The following is a 22,348-nucleotide window of genomic DNA, read 5'->3' as shown; positions in this document are numbered from 1 at the left end:
AGCTTCAGAGAAGCAAATGTTTATAAGATGGTGTGGCACAGAAGATTGGTGAGGACAGTATTGTAGAGAAGTCATGTTTGGAGATAACAAAAACAAATAATGGGAGATTCCACCTGAAAAGAATGGAGTCAGGCAAATGGATAGTGTTTTTGCTAGGGGCTTTGTCCTATTCCAGCATATTGAATTCTTTAAAACCCTCCCCTCCTCTGGATTTTGGCAGTAACTTTTAAAAGTTCTTGCAAGTAACAGTAGATATGTAGAAATATTTAGTGATTGTTGTTAGCTCTCAAACTTTAAAAGCAGCAGAGAAGGAAGTGAAGATGCTAAAAACCCTGATATTAAGCATTCGCAGGGAATTGAGCTGTCTTCATGTTGGGTCCTAAGGGAAGTATGCAATGCTAAATAGATGGGTGTCGGACTCCAGTTTAAATCCTGAGGCAGTCAGACATAAATCCAAACATTGGTCCTTGTCACGTGATCTGTTGTTTGATTATAACCCTGTAGGTTTATCTGTGATCTAACCTGTTCTGATAACTGTAGATATGAGTGATGTTAGAGTCAGTGTGCAGTGGCGTATCTCACCAAACCACGGTCTTTCAGTGTCAGGAATGATTGTGCACTCCAGTTGATGCAACATCTTTCTTTTAAATTATTTTTTTCCCCATGATTCAGTTTCTGTGTTTCTAATGGTTGATTAGCATTAGTGTGGTTGATTGAGCTTCTGTAAAATAGCAATACCTTCCTCACAGGAGTCCCAGCAACTTCTTTCTCTAAACACTTCTAAGCGCAAAGCAATTTGACTGCTCTGAGTCAGAAGCCAAGTTTAGAAGTGTTTTAATGAAAGCCTGGAGCATAGACACAGTGGTTGATAAGTGAGTGACCAAACAGAGTGGGATTCCAATCAGCTCACCTGGCTCTTGTGCAGACTCAATTTGATGGAACTATTAGTTTACTGCAGTTAGGTTGATGCGTGCATCCTGGTATTTATACACATCAGAAATGCAGAGTTTTCATATTGGAGGGTTCCTGATCCATATGAATGGTAGGATCAGACAGAGCAGTCCACGGCAATTTATTTCCACTTAGTGGAAACAAGAACTAGGGGGCATAGCCTCAAAATACAGGGGAGTCAATTAAGAACAGAGTTGAGGAGGAACTTCTTCTCCCAGAGGGTAGTGAATCTTTGGAATTCTCTGCCCAGTGAAGCAGTAGAGGCTACCTCCTTAAATGTGTTTAAGTCACAGATAGATTTTTAACCAACAAGGGAATTAAGGGTTATGGGGAGTGGGCAGGTAAATGGAACTGAACCCACTATCAGATCAGCCATGATCTTATTGAATGGCGGAGTAGGCTCGAGGGGCTAGATGGCCTACTCCTGCTCCTATTTCTTATGTTCTAACTCAATTTGATGCCATGGTTCTCAGAAGACCTGGCTTGGAGTATTAGGCATTAACAATTTGTAATTACAAACGCTGTATGAATATCTGTGAACTAAGCAGATACAATACAGATAGTCTACTTGTAGCATGAACATCAACTCAATTTACAGAGGTGTGATGCACCATTGATTCTATTGTTCCTGCAAATGCTCTCATCCTCCAGGCTTCGAAAAGTTATTTTGCCCAATAAATAGAATGGAAAGCAAATATCCCAATGTTTCCCAGTTTACTAAGGTGATCTGGAAAGTCATCCTTTTATTCCTCAGGTTAGTCCTAGGGGCAATTTTAAGTTGTTCCGAGTAAGATCCTCAGTCTCCTCAGCTTAAACGTTCCCCCAGTAAGATCAGAAATCAACCAGGCCAGCAGTGGATTGTATGCGGTTCAGTGATGAGTCTTTGGTTATAACAGTTGGAACTGATTGCAAATATGAGCTTTTTCCAGCACCAATTATTATGTGAACATCCCAACAACAGTTTCCAGGAACACTGTACTTACTATTTGTGAAGGTTGAAAAAATGAGGGAGGAAGTCCAAATAATGACCACAGGCTAAATCTCTCTCTATATTTGGCAGTTCAGTTTTTACAATTGAACTAAGAACATAAGAAATAGGAGCAGGAGTAGGCCATCTAGCCCCTCGAGCCTGCTCCCCCATTCAACAAGATCATGGCTGATCTGAAGTGGATCAGTGTCCAGTTTCCCGCTTTCTCCCCATAACCCTTAATTCCCTTGTCTGTCAGAAACCTATCTACCCGTGACTTAAATATATTCAGCGAGGTAGCCTCCAGCACTTCAATGGGCAGAGAATTCCAGAGACTCACCACCCTTTGAGTGAAGAAGTTCCTCCTCAACTCTGATCTAAACTGCACCCCCCCCTCTTATTTAGAGGCTGTGCCCTCTAGTTCTGCTATCCTTTCTAAGCGGGAAGAATCTCTCTATCCCCTTCATCTAGCCCCTTCATTATCTTATATGTCTCTATAAGATTCCCCCTTAGCCTTCTAAACCCCAACGAGTACAGACCCAGTTTATTCAATCTCTCCTCATAGGCTAACCCCCTCATCTCCGGTATCAGCCTAGTGAACCTTCTCTGCACTCCCTCCAAGGCCAATTTATCCTTTCGCAAGTGCAGTGACCAAAACTGCACACAGTACTCCAGCTGCGGCCTCACCAGTACCCTGTACAGTTGCAGCAAGACTTCCCTCCTTTTATATTCTATCCCCCTTGCTATAAAGGCCAACATTCCATTTGCCTTCTTGATCACCTGCTGCACCTGCGGACTGGATTTTTGCAATTCGTGTACAAGGACCCCCAGCTCCCTCTGCACCGTAGCATGCTGCAGCTTTTCACCCTTTAAATAATAATCCCTCCTACTGTTATTTCTACCAAAGTGGATAACCTCACATTTGCTAACATTATACTCCATCTGCCAGGTCCTTGCCCACTCACTCAGCCTATCCAGATCTCTCTGCAGACTTTCCGCACCTTCCACGCAATTTGCTTTTCCACTCATCCTCGTGTCATCAGCAAATTTTGTTACCCTAGACTCAGCCCCCTCCTCCAGATCATCTGTGTAAATGGTGAACAGTTGAGGCCCCAGCACCGATCCCTGCGGCACTCCACTAGTCACCACCTGCCAACCAGAATAGCACCCATTGATACCAACTCTCTGCTTCCTATTAGACACGCTATCCACGCTAACACCTTACCCCCAACTCTGTGCACCCTAACCTTTTGCAGCAATCTTTTGTGAGGCACCTTATCAAACGCCTTCTGGAAATCTAAAAACATCACATCCACCGGTTCCCCTCTGTCTACCGCACTAGTCACATCCTCATAGAAATCCAATAAATTCGTTAAACACAACTTCCCCTTCACGAATCCTTGCTGCGTCTACTTGATCAAACTGTTCATTTCTAGGTGTCTCACTATTTCTTCTTTGATGACGGATTCTAGTGTCCTGGCCTGCTGTCATCTTCTCTCTGACAATATTCTTTTATTGAAATGTTTCATGGCCTGTCTTTACTACGGCAAGAATGAAAGCCCTGCTTTCAAGCCCTTGAAGACTGAGAGATACCAGGTTAGAGGGATTGAAAATGTTCTGACTTGGATAGTACTTCATGAAATGCCACTAATTCCTGTTCACCAATGTTCTGTCTTTGTACCTTCCTCTTTGTCATTTACAGACATGAGCCAGAATTCCCCCCCTCAAAAAATTTGAAGTGTTGAAGTCGCGTGAAAACTGGAGTAATTCATGCTCATTTTTTTCGGTGGGAGTTCAGAGCAGAATCCCCCACAGTCCATGCACTACAGAAGTCACCAACATGAATATTATTACATTCAGAGGGTGTATTGGCTCCCTGCTGGAGAGGCAAAAATCAGCACTCTGAGCGGGCCACTGCGTATGCGCCAATCTGTCATTGCAAAGTTGGCATATGTGTAGTGGCCTTTCACTGATGGTCTCCCAATTGCTGGTGAGCTTGATTGCTGGCCTGCCCTGCGATCAAGGGGGCACATTCCCCCACCCCTCATGGCCTGGCCTGATCACTGGCCCCCTGATCATTCTTGGGCCCACACTTGAGCTGCCCCTCCCCCCCATCTCTCTGCCAACCCCTCCTTCTGCAGTGCCGACTCCCTTCCTCCCCGCACCCAAACAGGCTGATACCCTAAAGTCTGCCCCAGTCACTGCTGTCCCTCCTTCCTCACTGATGCTGTCTGCAGAGTGGCAGTGGGACCCCCACCCCCACCAATTAGGCCACTAGGCCACATTCCGTAAGCCCTGCCTCCCCATTTGCCTGTCACCCCCCCCCCCCCCCCCCCCCCCCCCCCAGCCCCAAGCACTGCCTCAGGCCCACTGGGCAGTGCCAAAGTGTCCCCTGGGCATTGACACGTTTCCCTTTAGCAGTGCCAGGGACCCAAGCTGGCACTGCCAAGGTGCCAATGCAGTAAGAAGCCTGACAACACCAGGTTGAAGTCCAACAGGTTTATTTGGTTGTAAACGCCACTAGCTTTTGGGGTTTGCCCCTTCATCAGGTGAGTGGAGAGTTGTGGTCACAAACAGAGCATATAAAGGCACACACAGCTGCTGTAAAGACTCGCATTCTAATCAGTATTCTGTAAACTGTGTGCCTTTATATGCTCTGTTTGTGACCAGAACACTCCACTCACCTGACGAAGGGGCAAATCTGGAAAGCTAGTGGCGTTTACTACCAAATAAACCTGTTGGATTTTAACCTGATGTTGTGAGACTTCTTACTGTGTTTATCCCAGTCCAACGCCAGCGTCTCCACAAGGTGCCAATGACCAGGGGGCACCCTTCACTAGCGCCCGACCCTCTAGGGTGCTGCGATTGTCCCCCCGCAGCGAGATTGGGCCACTAGTTCCCCGAGAGTAAGGAGCTACTCTAAACCCTGCTGGGCATTTTGTGGTGGTGGGGTGGGGTGGGGTGGGGGGTGGTCGTTGGACGCTAGCAGGCCCGGAGAATTCAGTCCAGGGCTCGCTGATAGCATTTAAATTATACTAAAATTGTAATGTAAATACTTACTCTGCCTTCCCGCTGATTTCTGGCACGGAGCAGATGCCACCGGAAATCCGGCACTGGGAGACGCTATTGCAGCAGGAACGTGTGTGTAAATCATATATATCGCCCGCTACGGGATTCACCCATGCGGTGGGAGAATCGACCCTATGGAGTCACTAAATTAGTTGTCCCTCAGTCTGGTTATGGTTCCTTTATTGTGGAGTCCAATAGGCATAGACAAAGGTCATAGGTAGAAGAGGGCACTCACAATGTTAAAATGGCGGCGTGGGCTTGTTGGGCCAAAGGGCCTGTTTCCTGTGCTGTGTTGTTCTTTGTTCTTTGAGTCAGCTTCCACTTGTACACTAATAACACCCATTTCTCCCTCTCCATAATATCTGTCATATCTAAAGGAAAAGGAAGAAGGAAGGCAGGTGAAATAGAAGAGATGGATTCTGTTTAATTTACTTCATTGCAATGATCTCCATTTGATTATTATGGAAGTGGGGTTTTCTTGTAGATTATTTCTTGTCCTGGGAGATTCAGGCCCTTGACTCAGTGTTGAAGTAGAGTTGTCTCTTAGTTTACACTGTGCTTTTTTTTGCCTATATAGATCCAGCAGGCAGCTGAACGACCAGAGCGGAACTTTGTTGACAGTCGCCAGCTGAAGGTTTGCGCCACTTGCTTTGACCTTTCTGTGAGCTTGTTGAGAGTTCTGGAGATGACCATCACTCTTGTCCCTGAGATCTTCCTGAACTGGTCCAGACCTTCTGCAGAACTGCTGCTGAGACGCCTTGCACAGGTAAACAACAAACCTCATGCCCTAAAGGCATATTCACCATTACGGATCCAATTGTGCTTTCCTTTAAGAATGCGTGTGTTTGTTTGCATGTTTGTGAGCGTATTTAATTGTCATTTAAAAAACTACAGGTGCCACATGAAGAGTTTTTGGCTGAAGCTGTCTACTTTCTTGAGCTATCTTCTGAATTCTATTAAAGATGCTTTTCTGGAATAGATATAGAACTATTTTATCTGGAATATGATTGTAAATGGATTACAGGACTCAGTGTCATACCTTTCTAAGGGACAACAATTCTGCCTGTTGATTATTTCTTACCACCACTAAGCTGACTGCTGGAGTTTGATTTATTTGTTCTCTGGCGATCTCCTTTCACTGGAGTGTTTATTCCTACTCACACCAGCCAGTCCCTGCATTTGCAAGATTCAGACTAGTGTTGGGGGTCATGGAAATGAGACATGAGTAGTTTTTTTTTATTATTCTTTTATGGGATGTTGCTGCTAGGCTAGCATTTTATTGCCCATTTCTAATTGCCCTTGAGGAGTTGTTAAATACTCAAAAGTATTTATTCCCATTGGTCAGTTTTGGTGTAGGTGTCAGCCATGTCTTAGTAGTAGCGCTAGCACCCCTGAGTTAGGATGTCATGTGTTCAAATCCCACAAATCTAAGTTGACACTTGAGTGCTGTACTGAGAGAGTGCTTCACTGTTGGAAGTTCCATCTTTTGGATGAGTAGTGAAACTGAAGTCCTGTCTGTCCTGTCCCCAGGCACTATTGATAAAAGTAATTGTTTGTCATTGTGGTTTTTGCTGCATTACAGTAGCCCCAACAGTTGTAATATTCTGTATCAGAACAAATTCTAAGCGATGTACAGTTATGGTTCAGGTTGTATGGTATGTTATATCTTGACAATGATCGGAGGATTTTTCCCATTATCAGGATTACTATTAGATCAATGTTTAAACATAGGTGATGAGCTTTGTGATTCATTAGCTATTTAATTTCAGACACTTTGTACAATGTAAGAAATGAGAGTAAGATATAATCCTGGTAGAATTGGGAGCTTCATTATGACTGCACTTTCAAGGACATCTCTGTCACTAAGATCAAAACGTCTGGGCAGCTGCCTATGCTACACCTCTCCCTTGTCTCAGCCCACTTGAACAGACTTTCTGTAGAGCTGGCCCTGAACCAGCATCTTTCCTTTCTCTATCTTCCTTCATCCCATCTCTGGGCTAAACTTGTTCATAAGATCCACCTCCCGTTTCATCAACCCTATTCCCACCAAGCTGCTGACCATTGATTTTCCTCTTCCGTTTCCAATACCTTTAACAGCTCTCCCTCTCTCTCCAGCTGTTGTCCGTTTGTCTGCTGTCGTCATCCTGTCCTCGAAAAAAGCAACACCTGTTCACCCCCCCCTTCCCTGTAAAGTGCTGCTCGCTCCCATTTCCAACCTCTCGTTCCCCTCCATAGTCCTTGAACATGTTGTCATCTCCCAAAATGGCTCCCATCTTTGACTGTACTCCATGTTTTCACATGTATACTGATGACACCCAGCTCTACTTCATCTTCACTTCTCTGGACTCCTGTAGCCTGAGACTGCAGGCTGTCTTCACCAGAGTGAAGTGCTGAACCATTTGGATTTGCTGCTGAACCCAGCAGCTTCTTAATAATTAATGGAAATTAGTTTCACAATTTTTCGTTTGTGGTGGGATTTGAACTCAACATTAAGATACTGTATCCTTCTCAGTTTGAGAGGACATACCTGGAACACTTCATATCACCATTCCACTGACTGAAATGCTAGAGCAACATAAGAATCTTTAGTCATTGTCCTTGCACAGAAATCTGTCGGCTGTTTGATTCCATTTTATTAGGGTATCAGTGTACAGATGAGAATTTTAGATGATATAGAGTACCGATACAAGACGGTGATTTAATCACAGGGTTTGAATGACTCCCATAAACCATTGAAATGTCACACTTGTTTATGATCTAATTTGCAGATGTTAATTGAATTCTGGATTAATTACTCCCCACACTCTGCAGTTCATTGTACTTTATTTCCTTGTCCCTTTGCCTCTGCACCCTTTGTTTCAATTATTGAATTTACATGGAGCATTCAACTTCACTGCTGATGTAACTTATAATGTGTGATGTTGCTGAATCATGCCATCTACACATTTAGAAATACAAAATACATCATCCTCCTGCTAAATGTTTGTTACAAGTATATTTGGCATCGGGGCAACATGCCTTGTGGGTATGAGGAGTTAACCTTGTAACATGAAACTGCAGGCTCCATTGGACACACTGTTACTCCACAGCACATGACCTGCCTTATTACAGAAAGCAGATTGTGTTCATTTGCATGACAGCAAGGGAGAAAACAATCCTGCTAAGAACATCATTGGGCGGCACGCTAGCACAGTGGTTAGCACTGCTGCTTCACAGCTCCAGGGACCTGGGTTCGATTCCCGGCTTGGGTCACTGTCTGTGTGGAGTTTGCACATTCTCCTCGTGTCTGCCTGGGTTTCCTCTGGGTGCTCCGGTTTCCTCCCACAATCCAAAGATGTGCAGGTTAGGTCGATTGGCCACACTATAGTTGACCCTTAGTGTCCTGAGATGCATAGGTTAGAGGGATTAGTGGGTGAATGTGTAGGGATGTGGGGGTAGGGCCTGGGTGGGATTGTGGTCGTGCAAACTCGATGGGCCCAATGGCCTCTTTCTGCACTGAATGTGTTAATCATTTGCAATTAAAATGTTAATCGTCTTTTTAAGGCAAGGATGGATAAATTTTTGTACAGTAAAGAAATTAAGGGTTATGGTGAGCGGGTGGGTAAGTGGAGCTGAGTCCACAAAAAGATCAGCCATGATCTTATTGAATGGCGGAGCAGGCTCGAGACGCCAGATGGCCTACTACTGCTTCTAGTTCTTATGTTCTTAACTTCACTTTCATTGAAATATTTAAGTAATTTGATTGTGATGTTTGCTTATCACTCAACCATACTGGGACTCAACTTGATTCTGAGATGCTGGTTGGTCAGATTCAGGGATTTTTCACCATGAGGCTTGTATAAGGAAAAAAAGCAGGGATATACATTTCTAGAGTGCCCTTCAGAATATCAGGACATCCCAAAGTGCTTTACAGTCACTGAAGTATTGTTTGGCCCTTTCATACAGATTTGTCTTCTCCATGACTTAGTGTTGAAAAAAATCCCTACATTCACCTCTTCTCCTGACTCTTGCTGAAACACAGTTGTCCTCACTGTCCAGTGGCAAGGCCAGCTGGGGGTTTTCCCATTCAATGGAATAAACACACAGGCAAACATTTCAGTATGTTTGGGAACTTGGCTAATTATTTTATCCTTCATCACTATCACTGCAAAGCCACCTCTCCAGCCTGGAGCCACTGAGGCCAATTGTCTCAGAGCTTGGCTCAGATTAGCAAACTCCATTCCATCCAGGGAATCAAAGTTGGAACATTCTTGGTGTGTTTTTTCTGAGCTGAACTCTGGACAGCCTGTTTCCCAGCTGGTCCAGGGAGAGAGCTCATGGAGTCCGCTTCAGTGATCCAGTTAATTATGTCCAACCTCCTCCAATCGCATTACAAAGGAAGTGTAACAGTAATGTAAAGGTCAGATGTAATGGAATAGATGACTGGGTGAGAAAGGAGGACACAACTGGATGGCCCATTACCTCTCCTGTTTTGATTACAGGATAGAAGAGAGGTTGAATGATATGTGCTGAGATTTAGCCTGAAGATCTGACAGGCTGATGTAGTATAATACTGGATTTGACGAAAGACATTTCAGGTGCTATCTGCTCACTGCCTACTCTTACAGACATTAGGTAGCCCATGCAAGCACATTGTACAGAACTGATCAATGAGTTCTCAAGTAAACATATGGACAAAGGAAGGAAATGTGTTACAGTGGGTGGACGATTCATTCTGCCAGGTTACAACTTGAGTAACAAAGTTAGAAACTGTTCCTCATGATGCTGTCTATAGGCAGCCGCCAGAATTCTATTCCCCACCCATCCTCCACGGGAATCGGAGTGGGCGAGGGGTGGACGATTGAGAAGGTCCATTGACCTGGGTGGGATTTTCCCGTCTTGGGTCAAGCAAGGCCATAAAATCCTGCTCAGTGTCTCAATGCACTATTGCAGCACTTTAAGTTAATTGGTAACAAATTGTACACCAGGTACTGTTTATAGTACCAAACTGTGAAACCAGAGGTTGAAAACCTAGATCCCTTCTTGCAATAACAAATGACTATGAAATCTGCTGGATTGTTAGCATTGGCCCAGACATTTTATTAGTCTCCCTCACTTTCCTGGTTGGGGGAAATGTCCCATAGACTAGTCAAGGAACAGTCCCATGTTATTTCTGAGTGATTGATACCTATCACACAACAGCCCAGCTCCTCCACTTCTGTCCTGGGTTTCCCCTGTTTTGCTGTTGGAACAGTGTAATTACAATGGAGTTTTAAACACCTGTATCACAAATAAGAAATTGGACCAGGAATAGACTATATGGTCCATCGAGCGTGTTCTGCTGCTTAATATGATCATGGCTGATGTTGGACTTCAATTCCATTTTCCCACCCACTTCCCATATCCCTTGATTCCCTAAGAAACCAAAACTCTGCACATCCCAGCCTTAAATGTACACCATGATGAAGCATCTGCAACTGTCTGGAGCAGAGAATTCCAAAGATTCGCAACCATTTGAGTGAAGTAATTTCTTCTCATCTCAGTCCTAAATGAATAACTTATTATCCTGAGACTATTTTCAGTTTATGTATCAGCACTCCTTCATGTTATAAAGGGCATGGAGGGAGGTGGCAAAGTCCACTGCAATGTTTTCGCTCTATTTATGAGACGCCACAAATCTCTTCACAACAAAAATCCAGCAGCATTGAACTGGGCATCCATTGGGCATGGTGGGCCATTATTGACGATAGATTTGTTTGCTTTATTGTTCAACACTGTTCTTTCTTCCTTCATCAGCCCTGGTTTAACGGGGAGTGTAGAAGCAAGTGCCAGAAGCAGCACCAGAGTTGAGACTGAGGGACCACATTAGTGAGGCTGCATTCTGGTGTGCTGTGGACTGCAATAGGCAATGGACAGAAGTAAACAATTGTGTAATGGCGTGTCAGCAGACAGACCTGTGTTCCAACCACATCCAGTAGCAAATAAAGCATCTGATGGGAGGAGGCTGCCCATGAACAGCCACATCCTTAACCATGGTGGAGCTCAGCATGTGAGAGCAAGAAACAAGGCCAAACCCACTTTAGCTTCTTGCATAGGAGCTGCCATCGTAGAAACCACCAACTCAGTAATTCCGTTCGCTGCCTGTGGAATTAAGAAGCAGCTGTGTGTATTGGACGCAGAGAAGACAACGTTGGGACAATGGTGCTAAAGGCTGGCACAGCTAAGCTAAACACTTCCAATGCAGCTATGACTGAGGCACTTAATTGATCATGTGGAAAATTGTCTGAGTCTGCCATTTCCACAACGGCGTATACACCTTCATCCAATTATCAGCAAAGTGATGGAAGTAGTCCTCAATGGTGACATTAAGCAACATCAACTCATTTATAATGCAAAAGTAAAACACTGCGGATGCTGGAAAGCTGAAGTAAAAACTTCTGGAAATATTCAGGTCAGGCAACATCTATGGAAAGAAAAACAGAGTTAACATTTCAGATCTGTGACTCACTGAAGACCTTCTAACTGCTCACTTAGTCAAGCCTTGATCTAGGACCAGATGTGTGAGCTTAATGTCAGAGATGAAAGTTGGTGCCCTTAATTCCAAGGTGGCATTAAACTGAGTAAGGTAGCAAGTGATTTCAAATGTCTTTGATAAGGCATTAATAATATGCTCTTTGGTAAGGTATTAGTAATATATGTAAGCTGCCCATGCTTGTGACCACTCAGCAGCCCACTATGTATCATGCGCACCACTTACAAGTTATCCCTTTAATATCACATTCAAAAGAAATTGAAGATACACTCACATGAGCTGCCCATTGGAAATCAAAAAGATTTAAAGGGGACATTACTCATGATTACGTTCAGAAAATGTGGAATCAGGAGACAAATAGCAGAATGACTTGCCAACTGGCCACAGGCGAGAGAGTGGTGGGTTGAATGTTATTTAAGTTGTCAAAAGTTAGATGTGATATTTCACAGGATTGGTGGTGGAATCACTTCACAATTTACATAAATGATTTGGACTCGAGAATTGGAAGTATAATGTCCAAATTTCTAAAGGACAGTAAATGCAAGGGGCTAAATACTGAATAATGTTGCTGCAAAATGGAAGAAATACAGAATCAGCATGTAACTGCCAAATTAATTCCAAGTTTAAGGTGGACACCTTCAGTTGCTTTATTAATGGACTTCCATTCCCATGTATGTTGTTGATTATATAGTGTTCAGCCTCATTCATAAGGATCCCAAGTAAGGGTTTATATGACAGTTGCTCAACCTTCCCCTGGGCAATTGCCCTGCACTGGCAGCTATCCAAAAATATGATTAAAATCACAAGATTCAGATAGATCTGACTGGGTTACATCAATAGTTATCCAAAAAAAAGTTAGATGAATTCAGACCTCTTCCAACTTCACAAGGCCTCCATGCTGTTCCATAACCTGTTCCCTGTTTGTTCCTCAACATTCTGATCTCTCAATCTATGTACATGTTTCATTAACCCATCCACAACACATTACAGCAAATTTGGTTTGCCCAGTTTATCTGAAAGTTGTAGTCCTTCATCTTTTGTGCACCTCTGAATTTCCCGATATAGAATTTGTCCCTTGTTTCCTAGTTCTACCCAAACTGAGTCCACATCTTGATTTTTCTGACTCTTTCCATTTTGCTGACCAGTGTCACAAATGGCATCTTATGTCATAAGACCATAAGAGCACTCAGCCATTTTTCCAACTCTGTAACTTTGGTCATGGGTGGAGGGGGGGACTGGTGGTGTTAAGATGGCGGCGTGGGCTCGTTGGGCTGAAGGGCCTGTTTCCCGGGCTGTTTTTGTTCTTTGTTCTTTAACACTGCCCATCTCTACTCTTGTTGTGCTCATCTGCGACTAAACTTCACATCCACACATTTGTTCTATATAGACTTGTCTATTCCAATGCACTACTGGTCAGTCTCCCAAATGGTACCAACAGAAACCCGAGTACACGCTTTGTTGCCTGTGTTGCACGGTGACACAGTGGTTAGCACTGTTGCCTCACAAGTTAAAGGGATAACTTGTAAGTGGTGCGCATGTTACATAATGGGCTGCTGAGTGGCCACAAGCATGGATGGCTTACAAATATTATTAATGCCTTATCAAAGAGTATATTACTAATACCTTATCAAAGAGCATATTATTGATGCTTTATCAATAAGCCAGGGACCCAAGTTCAATTCCCAGCTTGGGTAACTGTGCGGAGTCTGCACGTTCTCCCTGTGACTGTATGGGTTTCCTCTGGATGCTCCAGTTTCCTCCCACGTTCTGAAACATGTGCTGATTAGGTGCATTGGTCATGTTAAATTCTCCCTCGGTGAACCCAAACAGGCGCTGGAGTGTGGCGACAGGGGGATTTTCACAGTAACTTCATTGCAGTGTTAATGTAAGCGTACTTGTGACACTAATAAATAAACTTGCTTGCATCTAGTCCTCATCACCCAATGCTTACTCTCCTGTATTGACTCCAATCAAGCAATAACTTGAGTTTAAGATTGTCAATTTTATTTTCAAGTCCTTCCATGACCTGAATCCTCCCTATTTCTGTATTCTCCCGCAACCCTACAACTCCCAGTATGTCTATGCTCATCTAATTGTGGCATCTTGAACATGCCTAGTTTTAATTTACCATCACTTCAGCTGCCAGTCTCGTTCTGAAATTTCCTCTCTAAACCTATCTCTCCAACTTGCTGTACCCTTTTCAGACGTTCCTTCAAACCTGTCTCTTTCACCAAGACCTTGGCCATTTTGAGCTTTGTGGCTCTGTGTCCAGTTTTGCTCCACGATGCTCCTGTAGGGTTTCCTGGGACATTTATTACATTAGAGATGCAACATAAATTTAAGTTGCTATCTTTATTGCCTTTGTACTTTTCCCTGATGCTGCCTTCATTTCTAATATCCTTCTATCTTTGTTAAGCTCTGTCTTTTCCTGGTCCATTTGGTTTATTTTCAGATAAGTTGTTATTCTGTGCTACGATCTTGAAATTTCTCTCGATGCTTTTGAGCATATCGTTTTCTGGGTTCTGCAGATCTAAGAGCCATTGTCATAACCTTGCATGATTGAATATTTAGTACTACCCTCCTACCAAACAGATAAAAACCCTCAACTCTTTTAAAAGATTTCTGGAGATGCACCTCAAGTGTCCAAATCTGCCGGGCAAGGGACCAAATGGTGGAAAGTGGGATTGGGATGGGTGGCTTACTTTTCAGTTGCCATAGACGCGATGGGCCAAGTGGCCACCTACTGTGACGTAAACTTTCTATAGTTCTTTATCCTTTCATGACAGCATGCAATAGCCAAGAGAACAGTTTGGAAATTCTAATTTCAAAGCTTGTGAATCTGAATTTGAAGCAATTCATAATGTACCATGCAGGTTGGTTTGGAGCTTAACATTTTCAAATTTCTACTTTAAGTCTTTAAACAGATCAGATGTAGAGTACAGGATGACGTGCCAGGAACATCATTAGACATACCTAAAAATGAGGTGTCAACCTGGTGAAGCTACTAAACAGGACCATTGCTGGCCAAACAGCATAAACAGCAAGTGATAGAGCTAAATGATCCCACAACAACGGATCAGATCTAAGCTCTGCAGTCCTGCCACATCCTGTTGTGAATGGTGGTAGACAATTAAACACCTCACTGAAGGAGGGGCTCCACAAATATTCCCTTCCTGAATGATGGAGGAGCCCAGCACATCAATGTAAAAGATAAGGCTGAAGCATTTGAAGCAATTTTCAGACAGAAGCACTGAGTGGATGATCCATCTCAGCCTCCTCCAGCGATCCCCAGCATTTCAGATGCCAGTCTCCAGTCAATTGAAATCACTCCACGTGGTATCAAGAAATGGTTGGAGGCACTGGACACTGCAAAGGCAATGTGCCTTGATAACATTCCGGCAATAGTATTGAAGTTTGTGCTCCAGAACTTGCCACTCCCCTAGCCAAGCTCTTCCAGTACAGTTACAATGCTGGCATCTGAACAACAATGTGGAAAATTGCCCAGATATGCCCTGGACACAAAAAACAGGACAAATCCAACTCAGCCAATTACTGCCCAATCAGTCTACTCTCCATCAGTAGAGTGATAGAAAAGGCACTATCAAGCAGCACCTGCTCAACAATAACCTGCTTGGTGATGCCCAGTTTGGGTTTCACCAGGGTCACTCAGCTCCTGACCTCATTACAGCCTTGGTTCAAACATGGATGAAAGAGTGGAATTCCAGAGGTGAGGTGAGCGATTACCCTTAACTTCAAGACTGCATTCGACCGAATGTGGCATCACGGAGCCCCAGCAAAACTGGAATCACTGGGCATCAGAGAGCAAAGTCTCCATTGGTTGCAGTCATACCTGGTAGATAGGAAGATGGTTGTGGTTGTGAAGAGTCAGTCAGCTTAGCTCCAGGACATCTCTGCAGGAGTCCCTCAGGGTAGTGTCTTAGGCCCAACAATCCTCAGCTGCTTCATCAATGACCTTCCCTCCGTCATAAAGTCAGAAGTGGGGATGTTCTGTTCAACGCCATTCACGACTCCTCAGATACTGAAGCAGTCCATGTTCAAATGCAACAAGATCGGGACAATATCAGGGCCTAGGCTGACAAGTAACATTCGCGCCACACAATTGCCAGGCAATGACCATCATCAATAAGTGACACTCTAACCACTGCCCTTGACATTCAATGGTGTTACCTTGACTGCATTCCACCCCTGTCAATGTCCTGGTGCTCGGGTTTGGGATATTTCATCTAGGCTGCAGAAGAAGTTGTAGTGGGAAGGGGAAGATCCAATTGTCGTGGTCCATGTAGCACCAGTGACATAGGCAGAACAGGAACAAAGGTTCTGCTAAGGGAACATAATCAGCTAGGAGCTAAATTAAAGCGCAGAACCCAAAAGATGATGATCTCTGGATTACTACCTGAGCCACGAGCTTATTGGCACAGGATCAATAGATTGAGGTAAATGCGTGCTCAAAGATTGGTGTGGGAGGAATGGGTTTGAATTCATGGGACATTGGCACTATACTGGGGTAGAGGGGACCTGTTCCAATAGGACGGTCTTCATCTGAATCGTAGTGGGACCAGAGTCCTGGCGAATTATATAACTAGGGCTATAGAAAAGGCTTTGAGCTAAATAGTGGGGGGCAGGGGGCGGGAGTGTGCAGTTGTATGGAGGATTAGAAAAAGTGAAATGAGAGGGTAGCGGTGCAGGTTCTCAGGGCTCAGGAGAGGTTAGTAAAGTTTCCAGTCCACGTATTAGTGCAGAGATATAGAAGGTGGCAGGAATCTAACCTCAGGCAGAGCAAAAAAGGTGACAAGTATAAGAAGGGAGGTGGCCAATGCAGAACTGAGGGTGTTGGACCTAAATGCGCGCAGTATGCAGAACAAGGTAAATGAGCTTGTTGCGCACGTTGAAATTGGCCAGTACAATGTTGTGAGCATCACAGAGACATGGCTGCAAGGGGATCAGGGTTCGGATCTAAATATCCAAGGATATGTGTCCTATTGGAAGGACAGGCAGATGGGCAAAGGGGGTAGGGTTGCATTGTTAGTAAGGAATGAAGTTAAATCGATAGCAAGGAGTGATATATGATCAGCAGGCATAGAATCTCTGTGGGTAGAGTTGAGGAATCACGAAGATAAAAAGATCCTGATGGAAGTTATGTACAGACTCCCTAGCAGTAGTCAGGATGTGGGACAGAAAATAAATCAGGAGATTAAAATGGCAGTATTACAATTATCATGGGAGACTTTAATATGCAGGTGGACTGGGAAAATCAGATAGGTAGTGAATCCCAAGAAAAGAAATTTGCGGAATGTCTAAGAGATATTTTTTGGAGCAGTTTGTGACAGGGACTAGGAGGAAACAGGCAATTTTGGATTTGGTGATGTGTAATGAGGCAGATTTAATTAAGGAACTCAAAGTGAAGGAACCCTTAGGGACCAGTGACCACAATATGATAGAATTTACCCTGCAGTTTGAGGGAGAAGCTGGAATCAGATGTAATGGTATTGCAGTTAAATAAAGGTAACTACAAAGACATGAGAGAGGAGTTGGCCAGAATTGATTGAAAAGGGAGTCTAGCACGGAAGACAGTGGAACAGCAATGGCAGGAGTTTTTGAGAATTATTCAGTAGACACGACAGAAAATCATCCGCAGGAGGAGGAAACATACTAAGGGGAGGATGAGGCATCCATGGCTGATAAGGAAAGTCAAGTTCAGCATAAAAGCAAAAGAAAAAGCATACAAAGTGGCAAGGATTAATGGGAAACCAGAGGATTGGGAAGCTTTTAAAAGCGAGCAGACAACAACTAAAAAAGCAATAAGGGGGGAGAAGATGAAATATGAGTATAAGCTAGCTAGTAACGTAAAAGAAGATGGGAAGAGTTTTTTCAATATATAAAAGATAAGAGAGGGATCAAAAATAGCCATTAGACCACTGGGAAATGAGGCTGGAGAAGAAATAATAGGAAACAAAAGAATGGCAGAGGAACTAAGTAGTTACTTTGCATCAGTCTTCACGGTGAAAGACACCAGTGGGATGCCATAGTTCCAGGAGAACAGGGGGCACAGGTGAGTGTAGTAGCCACCACTAAGGAGAAGGTTCTGGGGAAACTGAAAGATCTGAAGGTGAATAAATCACCTGGACCGGATGGACTACACCCTATGGTCCTAAAAGCGAAAGCTGAGGAAACTGTGGAGGCATTTGTGGTGATCTTTCAGGAATCACTGGAGGCAGGGAGGGTCATGATGTGGAGATGCCGGCGTTGTACTGGGGTAAACTCAGTAAGAAGTCTGACAACACCAGGTTTAAGTCCAACCGATTTATTTGATAGTAAAGATTTGCATTCTAATCAGTAATCTGTAAACTGTGCTGTTATATGTACTGTCTGAGGCCAGAACTCTTCATTCACCTGATGGAGAGGGGAACCTCAAAAGCTTGTGAGTTTACTATCAAATAAATCGGTTGGACTTAAACCTGGTGTTGTCAGACTTCTTACTGTGGCAGGGAGGGTACCAGAGCTCTGAAAAGTAGCTAATGTAACACTGCTGTTTAAAATGGGAGGGAGGCAGCAGATGGCAAATTATGGGCAGGTTAGTCTGACTTCGACCATTGGCAAGATTTTAGACTCCATTATTAAAGGCGGGATCGCAAAGTAGAACATAGAACATTACAGCACAGTACAGGCCCTTCAGCCTTCAATGTTGTGCGAGCTATGTCCAATCCCAAGATCAAACTATCCCACTCCCTATCATTCTGGTGTGCTGTGTGCCTATCCAATAACCGCTTGAAAGTTCCCAAAGTGTCCGACTCAGTATCACAGCAGACGGTGCATTCCACAACTCAACCACTCTCTGAGTAAAGAATCTACCTCAGACATCCCTCCTATATCTCCCACCATGAACCTTATAGTTATGCCCCCTAGTAACAGCTACATCCACCCGAGGAAATATTCTCTGCGTATCCACTCTATCAATCCCTCTCATCATCTTATACACCTCCATTAAGTCGCCTCTCATCCTCCTCCGCTTCAAAGGAAAAAACCCCAGCTCCCTCAACCTTTCCTCATAAGACCTACCCTCCAAACCAGGCAGCATCCTGGTAAATCTCCTCTGCACTCTCTCCAATGCTTCCACATCCTTCTTATAGTGAGGTGACCAGAACTGAACACTATTCCAAATATGGTCTCACCAACGTCCAGTATAATTGCAGCATAACCCCACGGCTCTTAAACTCAAACCCTCTGGTAATAACATACTATAAGCCTTCTTCATGGCTCTATCCACTTGAGTGGCAACCTTCAGAGATCTGTGGATATGAACCCCAAGATCTCTTTGTTCCTCCACATTTCTCAGAACCCTGCCATCGACCCTGTAATCGGCATTCAAGTTTGTCCTCCAAAATGAATCACCTCACATTTATCAGGGTTAAACTCCATTTGCCACTTTTCTGCCCAGCTCTGCATCCTATCAGTGTCTCTTTGCAGCCTGCAAGAACCCTTCACCTCATCCACTACTCCACCAATCTTGGTGTCATTAGCAAATTTACTAACCCATCCTTCAGCCCCCTCTTCCAAGTCATTGATAAAAACCACAAATAGCAGAGGACCCAGCACTGACCCCTGCTAACTGGCCTCCAGTCTGAAAACTTTCCTTCCACCACCACCCTCTGTCTTCTATGAAACAGCCAGTTACTTATACACCTCCATTATAATTTCCTTCTATTCCACACATCCTTATCTTCTTCTTGAGCCTACCATGGGGAACCTTATCAAATGCCTTACTAAAATCCATGAATATGACATCAAATGTTCTACCTTCGTTCACACGCTTAGTTACCTCCTCAAAGAATTCAATCAAATTTGTAAAGCAGGACTTACTCCTCACGAAACCGTGCTGACTGTCCTGGATTAAACTGCATCTTTCCAAATGGTCATAAATCGTATCTCTCAGGATCCTTTCCATTAACTTAGCGACCACTGAAGTAAGACTAACTGGCCTATAATTACCAGGGTCATTCCTATTTCCTTTCTTGAAGACAGGAACAACATTTGCCGCACTCCAGTCCTCTGGCACTATCCCCATGGACAGTGAGGACCCAAAGATCAAAGCTAAAGGCTCCGCAATTTCATCCCTTGCCTCCCAAAGTATCCTAGGATGTATCCCATCTGGCCCAGGGGACTTATCGACCCTCAGATTTTTCAAAATTGCTAATACATCTTCCCTCAGAACATCTACCTCCTCCATCCTATCAGCCTGTATCACGCACTCATCCTCAAAAACATGGCCCCTCTCTTTAGTGAACACTGAAGAAAAGTATTCATTCAACGCTCACCTATCTCTTCTGACTCCACGCACAAGTTCCCACTACTATCCTTGACTGGCCCTAACCTCACCCTGGTCATTCTTTTATTTCTCACATAAGAGTGAAAAGCCTTGGGGTTTTCTTTTACCCGACCCGCCAAGGATTACTTATGCCCCCTCCTAGCTTTCCTAAGCCCTTTCTTTAACTCATTCCTAGCTACCACATAACACTCAACTTGGTACTTGGTAGCATATGATAAAGTAGGACTGAGCCAGCATGGCTTTGTCAAGGGGCGGTCATGTCTGACAAATCTGTTAGTGTTCTTTGAGGGGGTTATAAGGAAATTAGATAAAAGAGAACCAGAGGTGATTTATTTAGATTTCCAGAAGGCTTTTGACAAAGTGCTGCATAGGAGACTGTTAAATAAATTAAGTGCCCATGGTGTTAAGAATAAGATCCTGGCATGGATAGAGGATTGGCTGACTGGCAGAAGGCAGAGTGGGGATAAAGGGGCCTTTCTCAGGGTGGCAGCCAATGACTGTTGGTGTGCCTCAGGGGTCAGTGCTTGGACCACAACTTTTAACAATGTACATTCACAATTTGGAGGACGAAACTGAAGGCATTGTTGCTAAGTTTGCAGATGACACAAAGATATGTAGAGGGACAGATAGTATTGAAGAAGCAGGGGGCTGCAGAAGGACGTGGACAATTAGGAGAGTGGGCAAAGAAGTGGTTAATGGTATAGTGTGGTAAAGTGTGAGGTTTTGCACTTTGGAAGAAAGAATGGAGGCATAGACTGTTTTCTAAATGAGAAAATGCTTAGAAAATCAGAAGCACGAAGGGACTTGGGAATCATTGTTCAAGATTCTCTTAAGGTTAACGTGCAGATTTAGTCGGCAGTTAGGAAGACAAGTGCAATGTTAGCATTCATGTCGAGAGGGCTGGAATACAAGAGCAGGGATGTACTTCTGAGGCTGTATAAAGCTCTTGTCAGATCCCATTTGGAGTATTGTGAGCAGTTTTGGGCCCCCTATGTAAGGAAGGATGAGCAGGCCTTGGAAAGGGTCCAGAGGAGGTTCACAAGAATGATCCCTGGAATGAAGAGCTTGTCATATGAGGAACAGTTGAGGACTCTGGGTCTGTACTCGTTGGAGTTTAGAAGGATGAGGGGGGATCTTATTGAAACTTACAAGATACTGTGAGGCTTGGATAGAGTGGATATGGAGAGGGTGTGTCCACTCGTAGAAAAATCTAGAACCGGAGGGCACAACCCCAGGCTAAAGGGACGATCCTTTAAAACAGATGTGAGGAGGAATTTCTTTAGCTAGAGAGTGGTGAATCTGTGGAACTCTTTGCCACAGAAGGCTGTGGAGGCTAGGGTCATTGAGTGTCTTTAAGACAGGGATAGATAAGCTCTTGATTAATATGGAGAAAAGTCAAGAGAATGGGGATGAGAAAAATATTAGCCATAATTGAATGGCAGAGCAGACTTGATGGGTCGAATGATCTAATTCTGCTCCTACATATTACAGGTTACTATTGACCAGAAACTCAACTGGACTTACACATAAGAACATGAGAAATAGGAGCAGGAGTAGGCCATCTAGCCCTTCGAGCCTGCCCCGCCATTCAACAAGATCATGGCTGATCTGAAGTGGATCAGTTCCACTTTCTCGCTTTCTCCCCATAACCCTTAATTCCCCTGTCTATCAGAAATCTATCTACCCGTGGCTTAAATATATTCAGCGAGGTAGCCTCCACCACTTCAATGGGCAGAGAATTCCAGAGATTCACCACCCTTTGAGTGAAGAAGTTCCTCCTCAACTCTGATCTAAACTGCCTCCCTGTCCCTTATTTTGAGGCTGTGCCCTCTAGTTCTGCTATCCTTTCTAAGCGGGAAGAATCTCTCTACCTCTACCCTATCTGGCCCTTTCATTATCTTGTAAGTCTCTATAAGATCCCCCCTCAGCCTTCTAAACTCTAACGAGTACAGACCCAGTCTATTCAATCTCTCATAAGCACAGTGGCTAGAAGAGCAGGTCAGAGGCTAGGAATACTGCGGTGAAGAACTCACCTCCTCACTCCCCAAAGCTGTCCGTCGTCTACAAAGCACAAGTCAGGTGTGTGTTGGAATACTCCCCACTTGCCTGGATGGATGCAGCTCCAACACCACCCAAGAAGCTTGACACCATCCAGGACAAAGCAGCCTGCCTGATTGGCACCACACCTACAAACATTCACTCCCTCCACCACTGATGCTCAGTAGCAGCAGTGTGTACTGTCTACGAGTTGCTCTGTGGCAATTCACCAAAGATCCTTACACATGACCCCTTCCATTTAGAACAAGGACATCAGATACATGGAAACACCACTACCTGCATGTTTACCTTCAAGCCACTCATTGTCTGGACTTGGAAATATACCGCAGTTCCTTTGCAGTCGCTGGGTCAAAATCCTGAAATTCCCTCCCTCATGGTATTATGGATCAATCCGCGGCGTGTGGACTGCAGAGATTCACGAAGGTGGCTCACCACCACCTTCTCAAGG

The 22,348-nt window shown here is 44.2% G+C and overlaps 1 protein-coding gene across 1 annotated transcript in view; it reads left to right on the top strand.

Annotated features, from left to right (window-relative positions):
- Window positions 1-22,348, top strand: part of rnf123 (ring finger protein 123) — a 394,669-nt gene that overhangs the window by 228,213 nt on the left and 144,108 nt on the right. Inside the window, exon 33 of the mRNA XM_080184629.1 lies at window positions 5,565-5,753. Coding sequence (XP_080040755.1) covers window positions 5,565-5,753 — 189 coding nt within the window. The remainder of the gene's footprint in view (window positions 1-5,564; window positions 5,754-22,348) is intronic.

Source organism: Carcharhinus amblyrhynchos, chromosome 3 (genome assembly GCF_965287045.1).
Source record: "Carcharhinus amblyrhynchos chromosome 3, sCarAmb.v2.hapA, whole genome shotgun sequence".
In the NCBI taxonomy this organism is placed as follows: Eukaryota; Metazoa; Chordata; class Chondrichthyes; order Carcharhiniformes; family Carcharhinidae; genus Carcharhinus; species Carcharhinus amblyrhynchos.
This window is presented reverse-complemented; position numbering and strand designations above follow the sequence as displayed.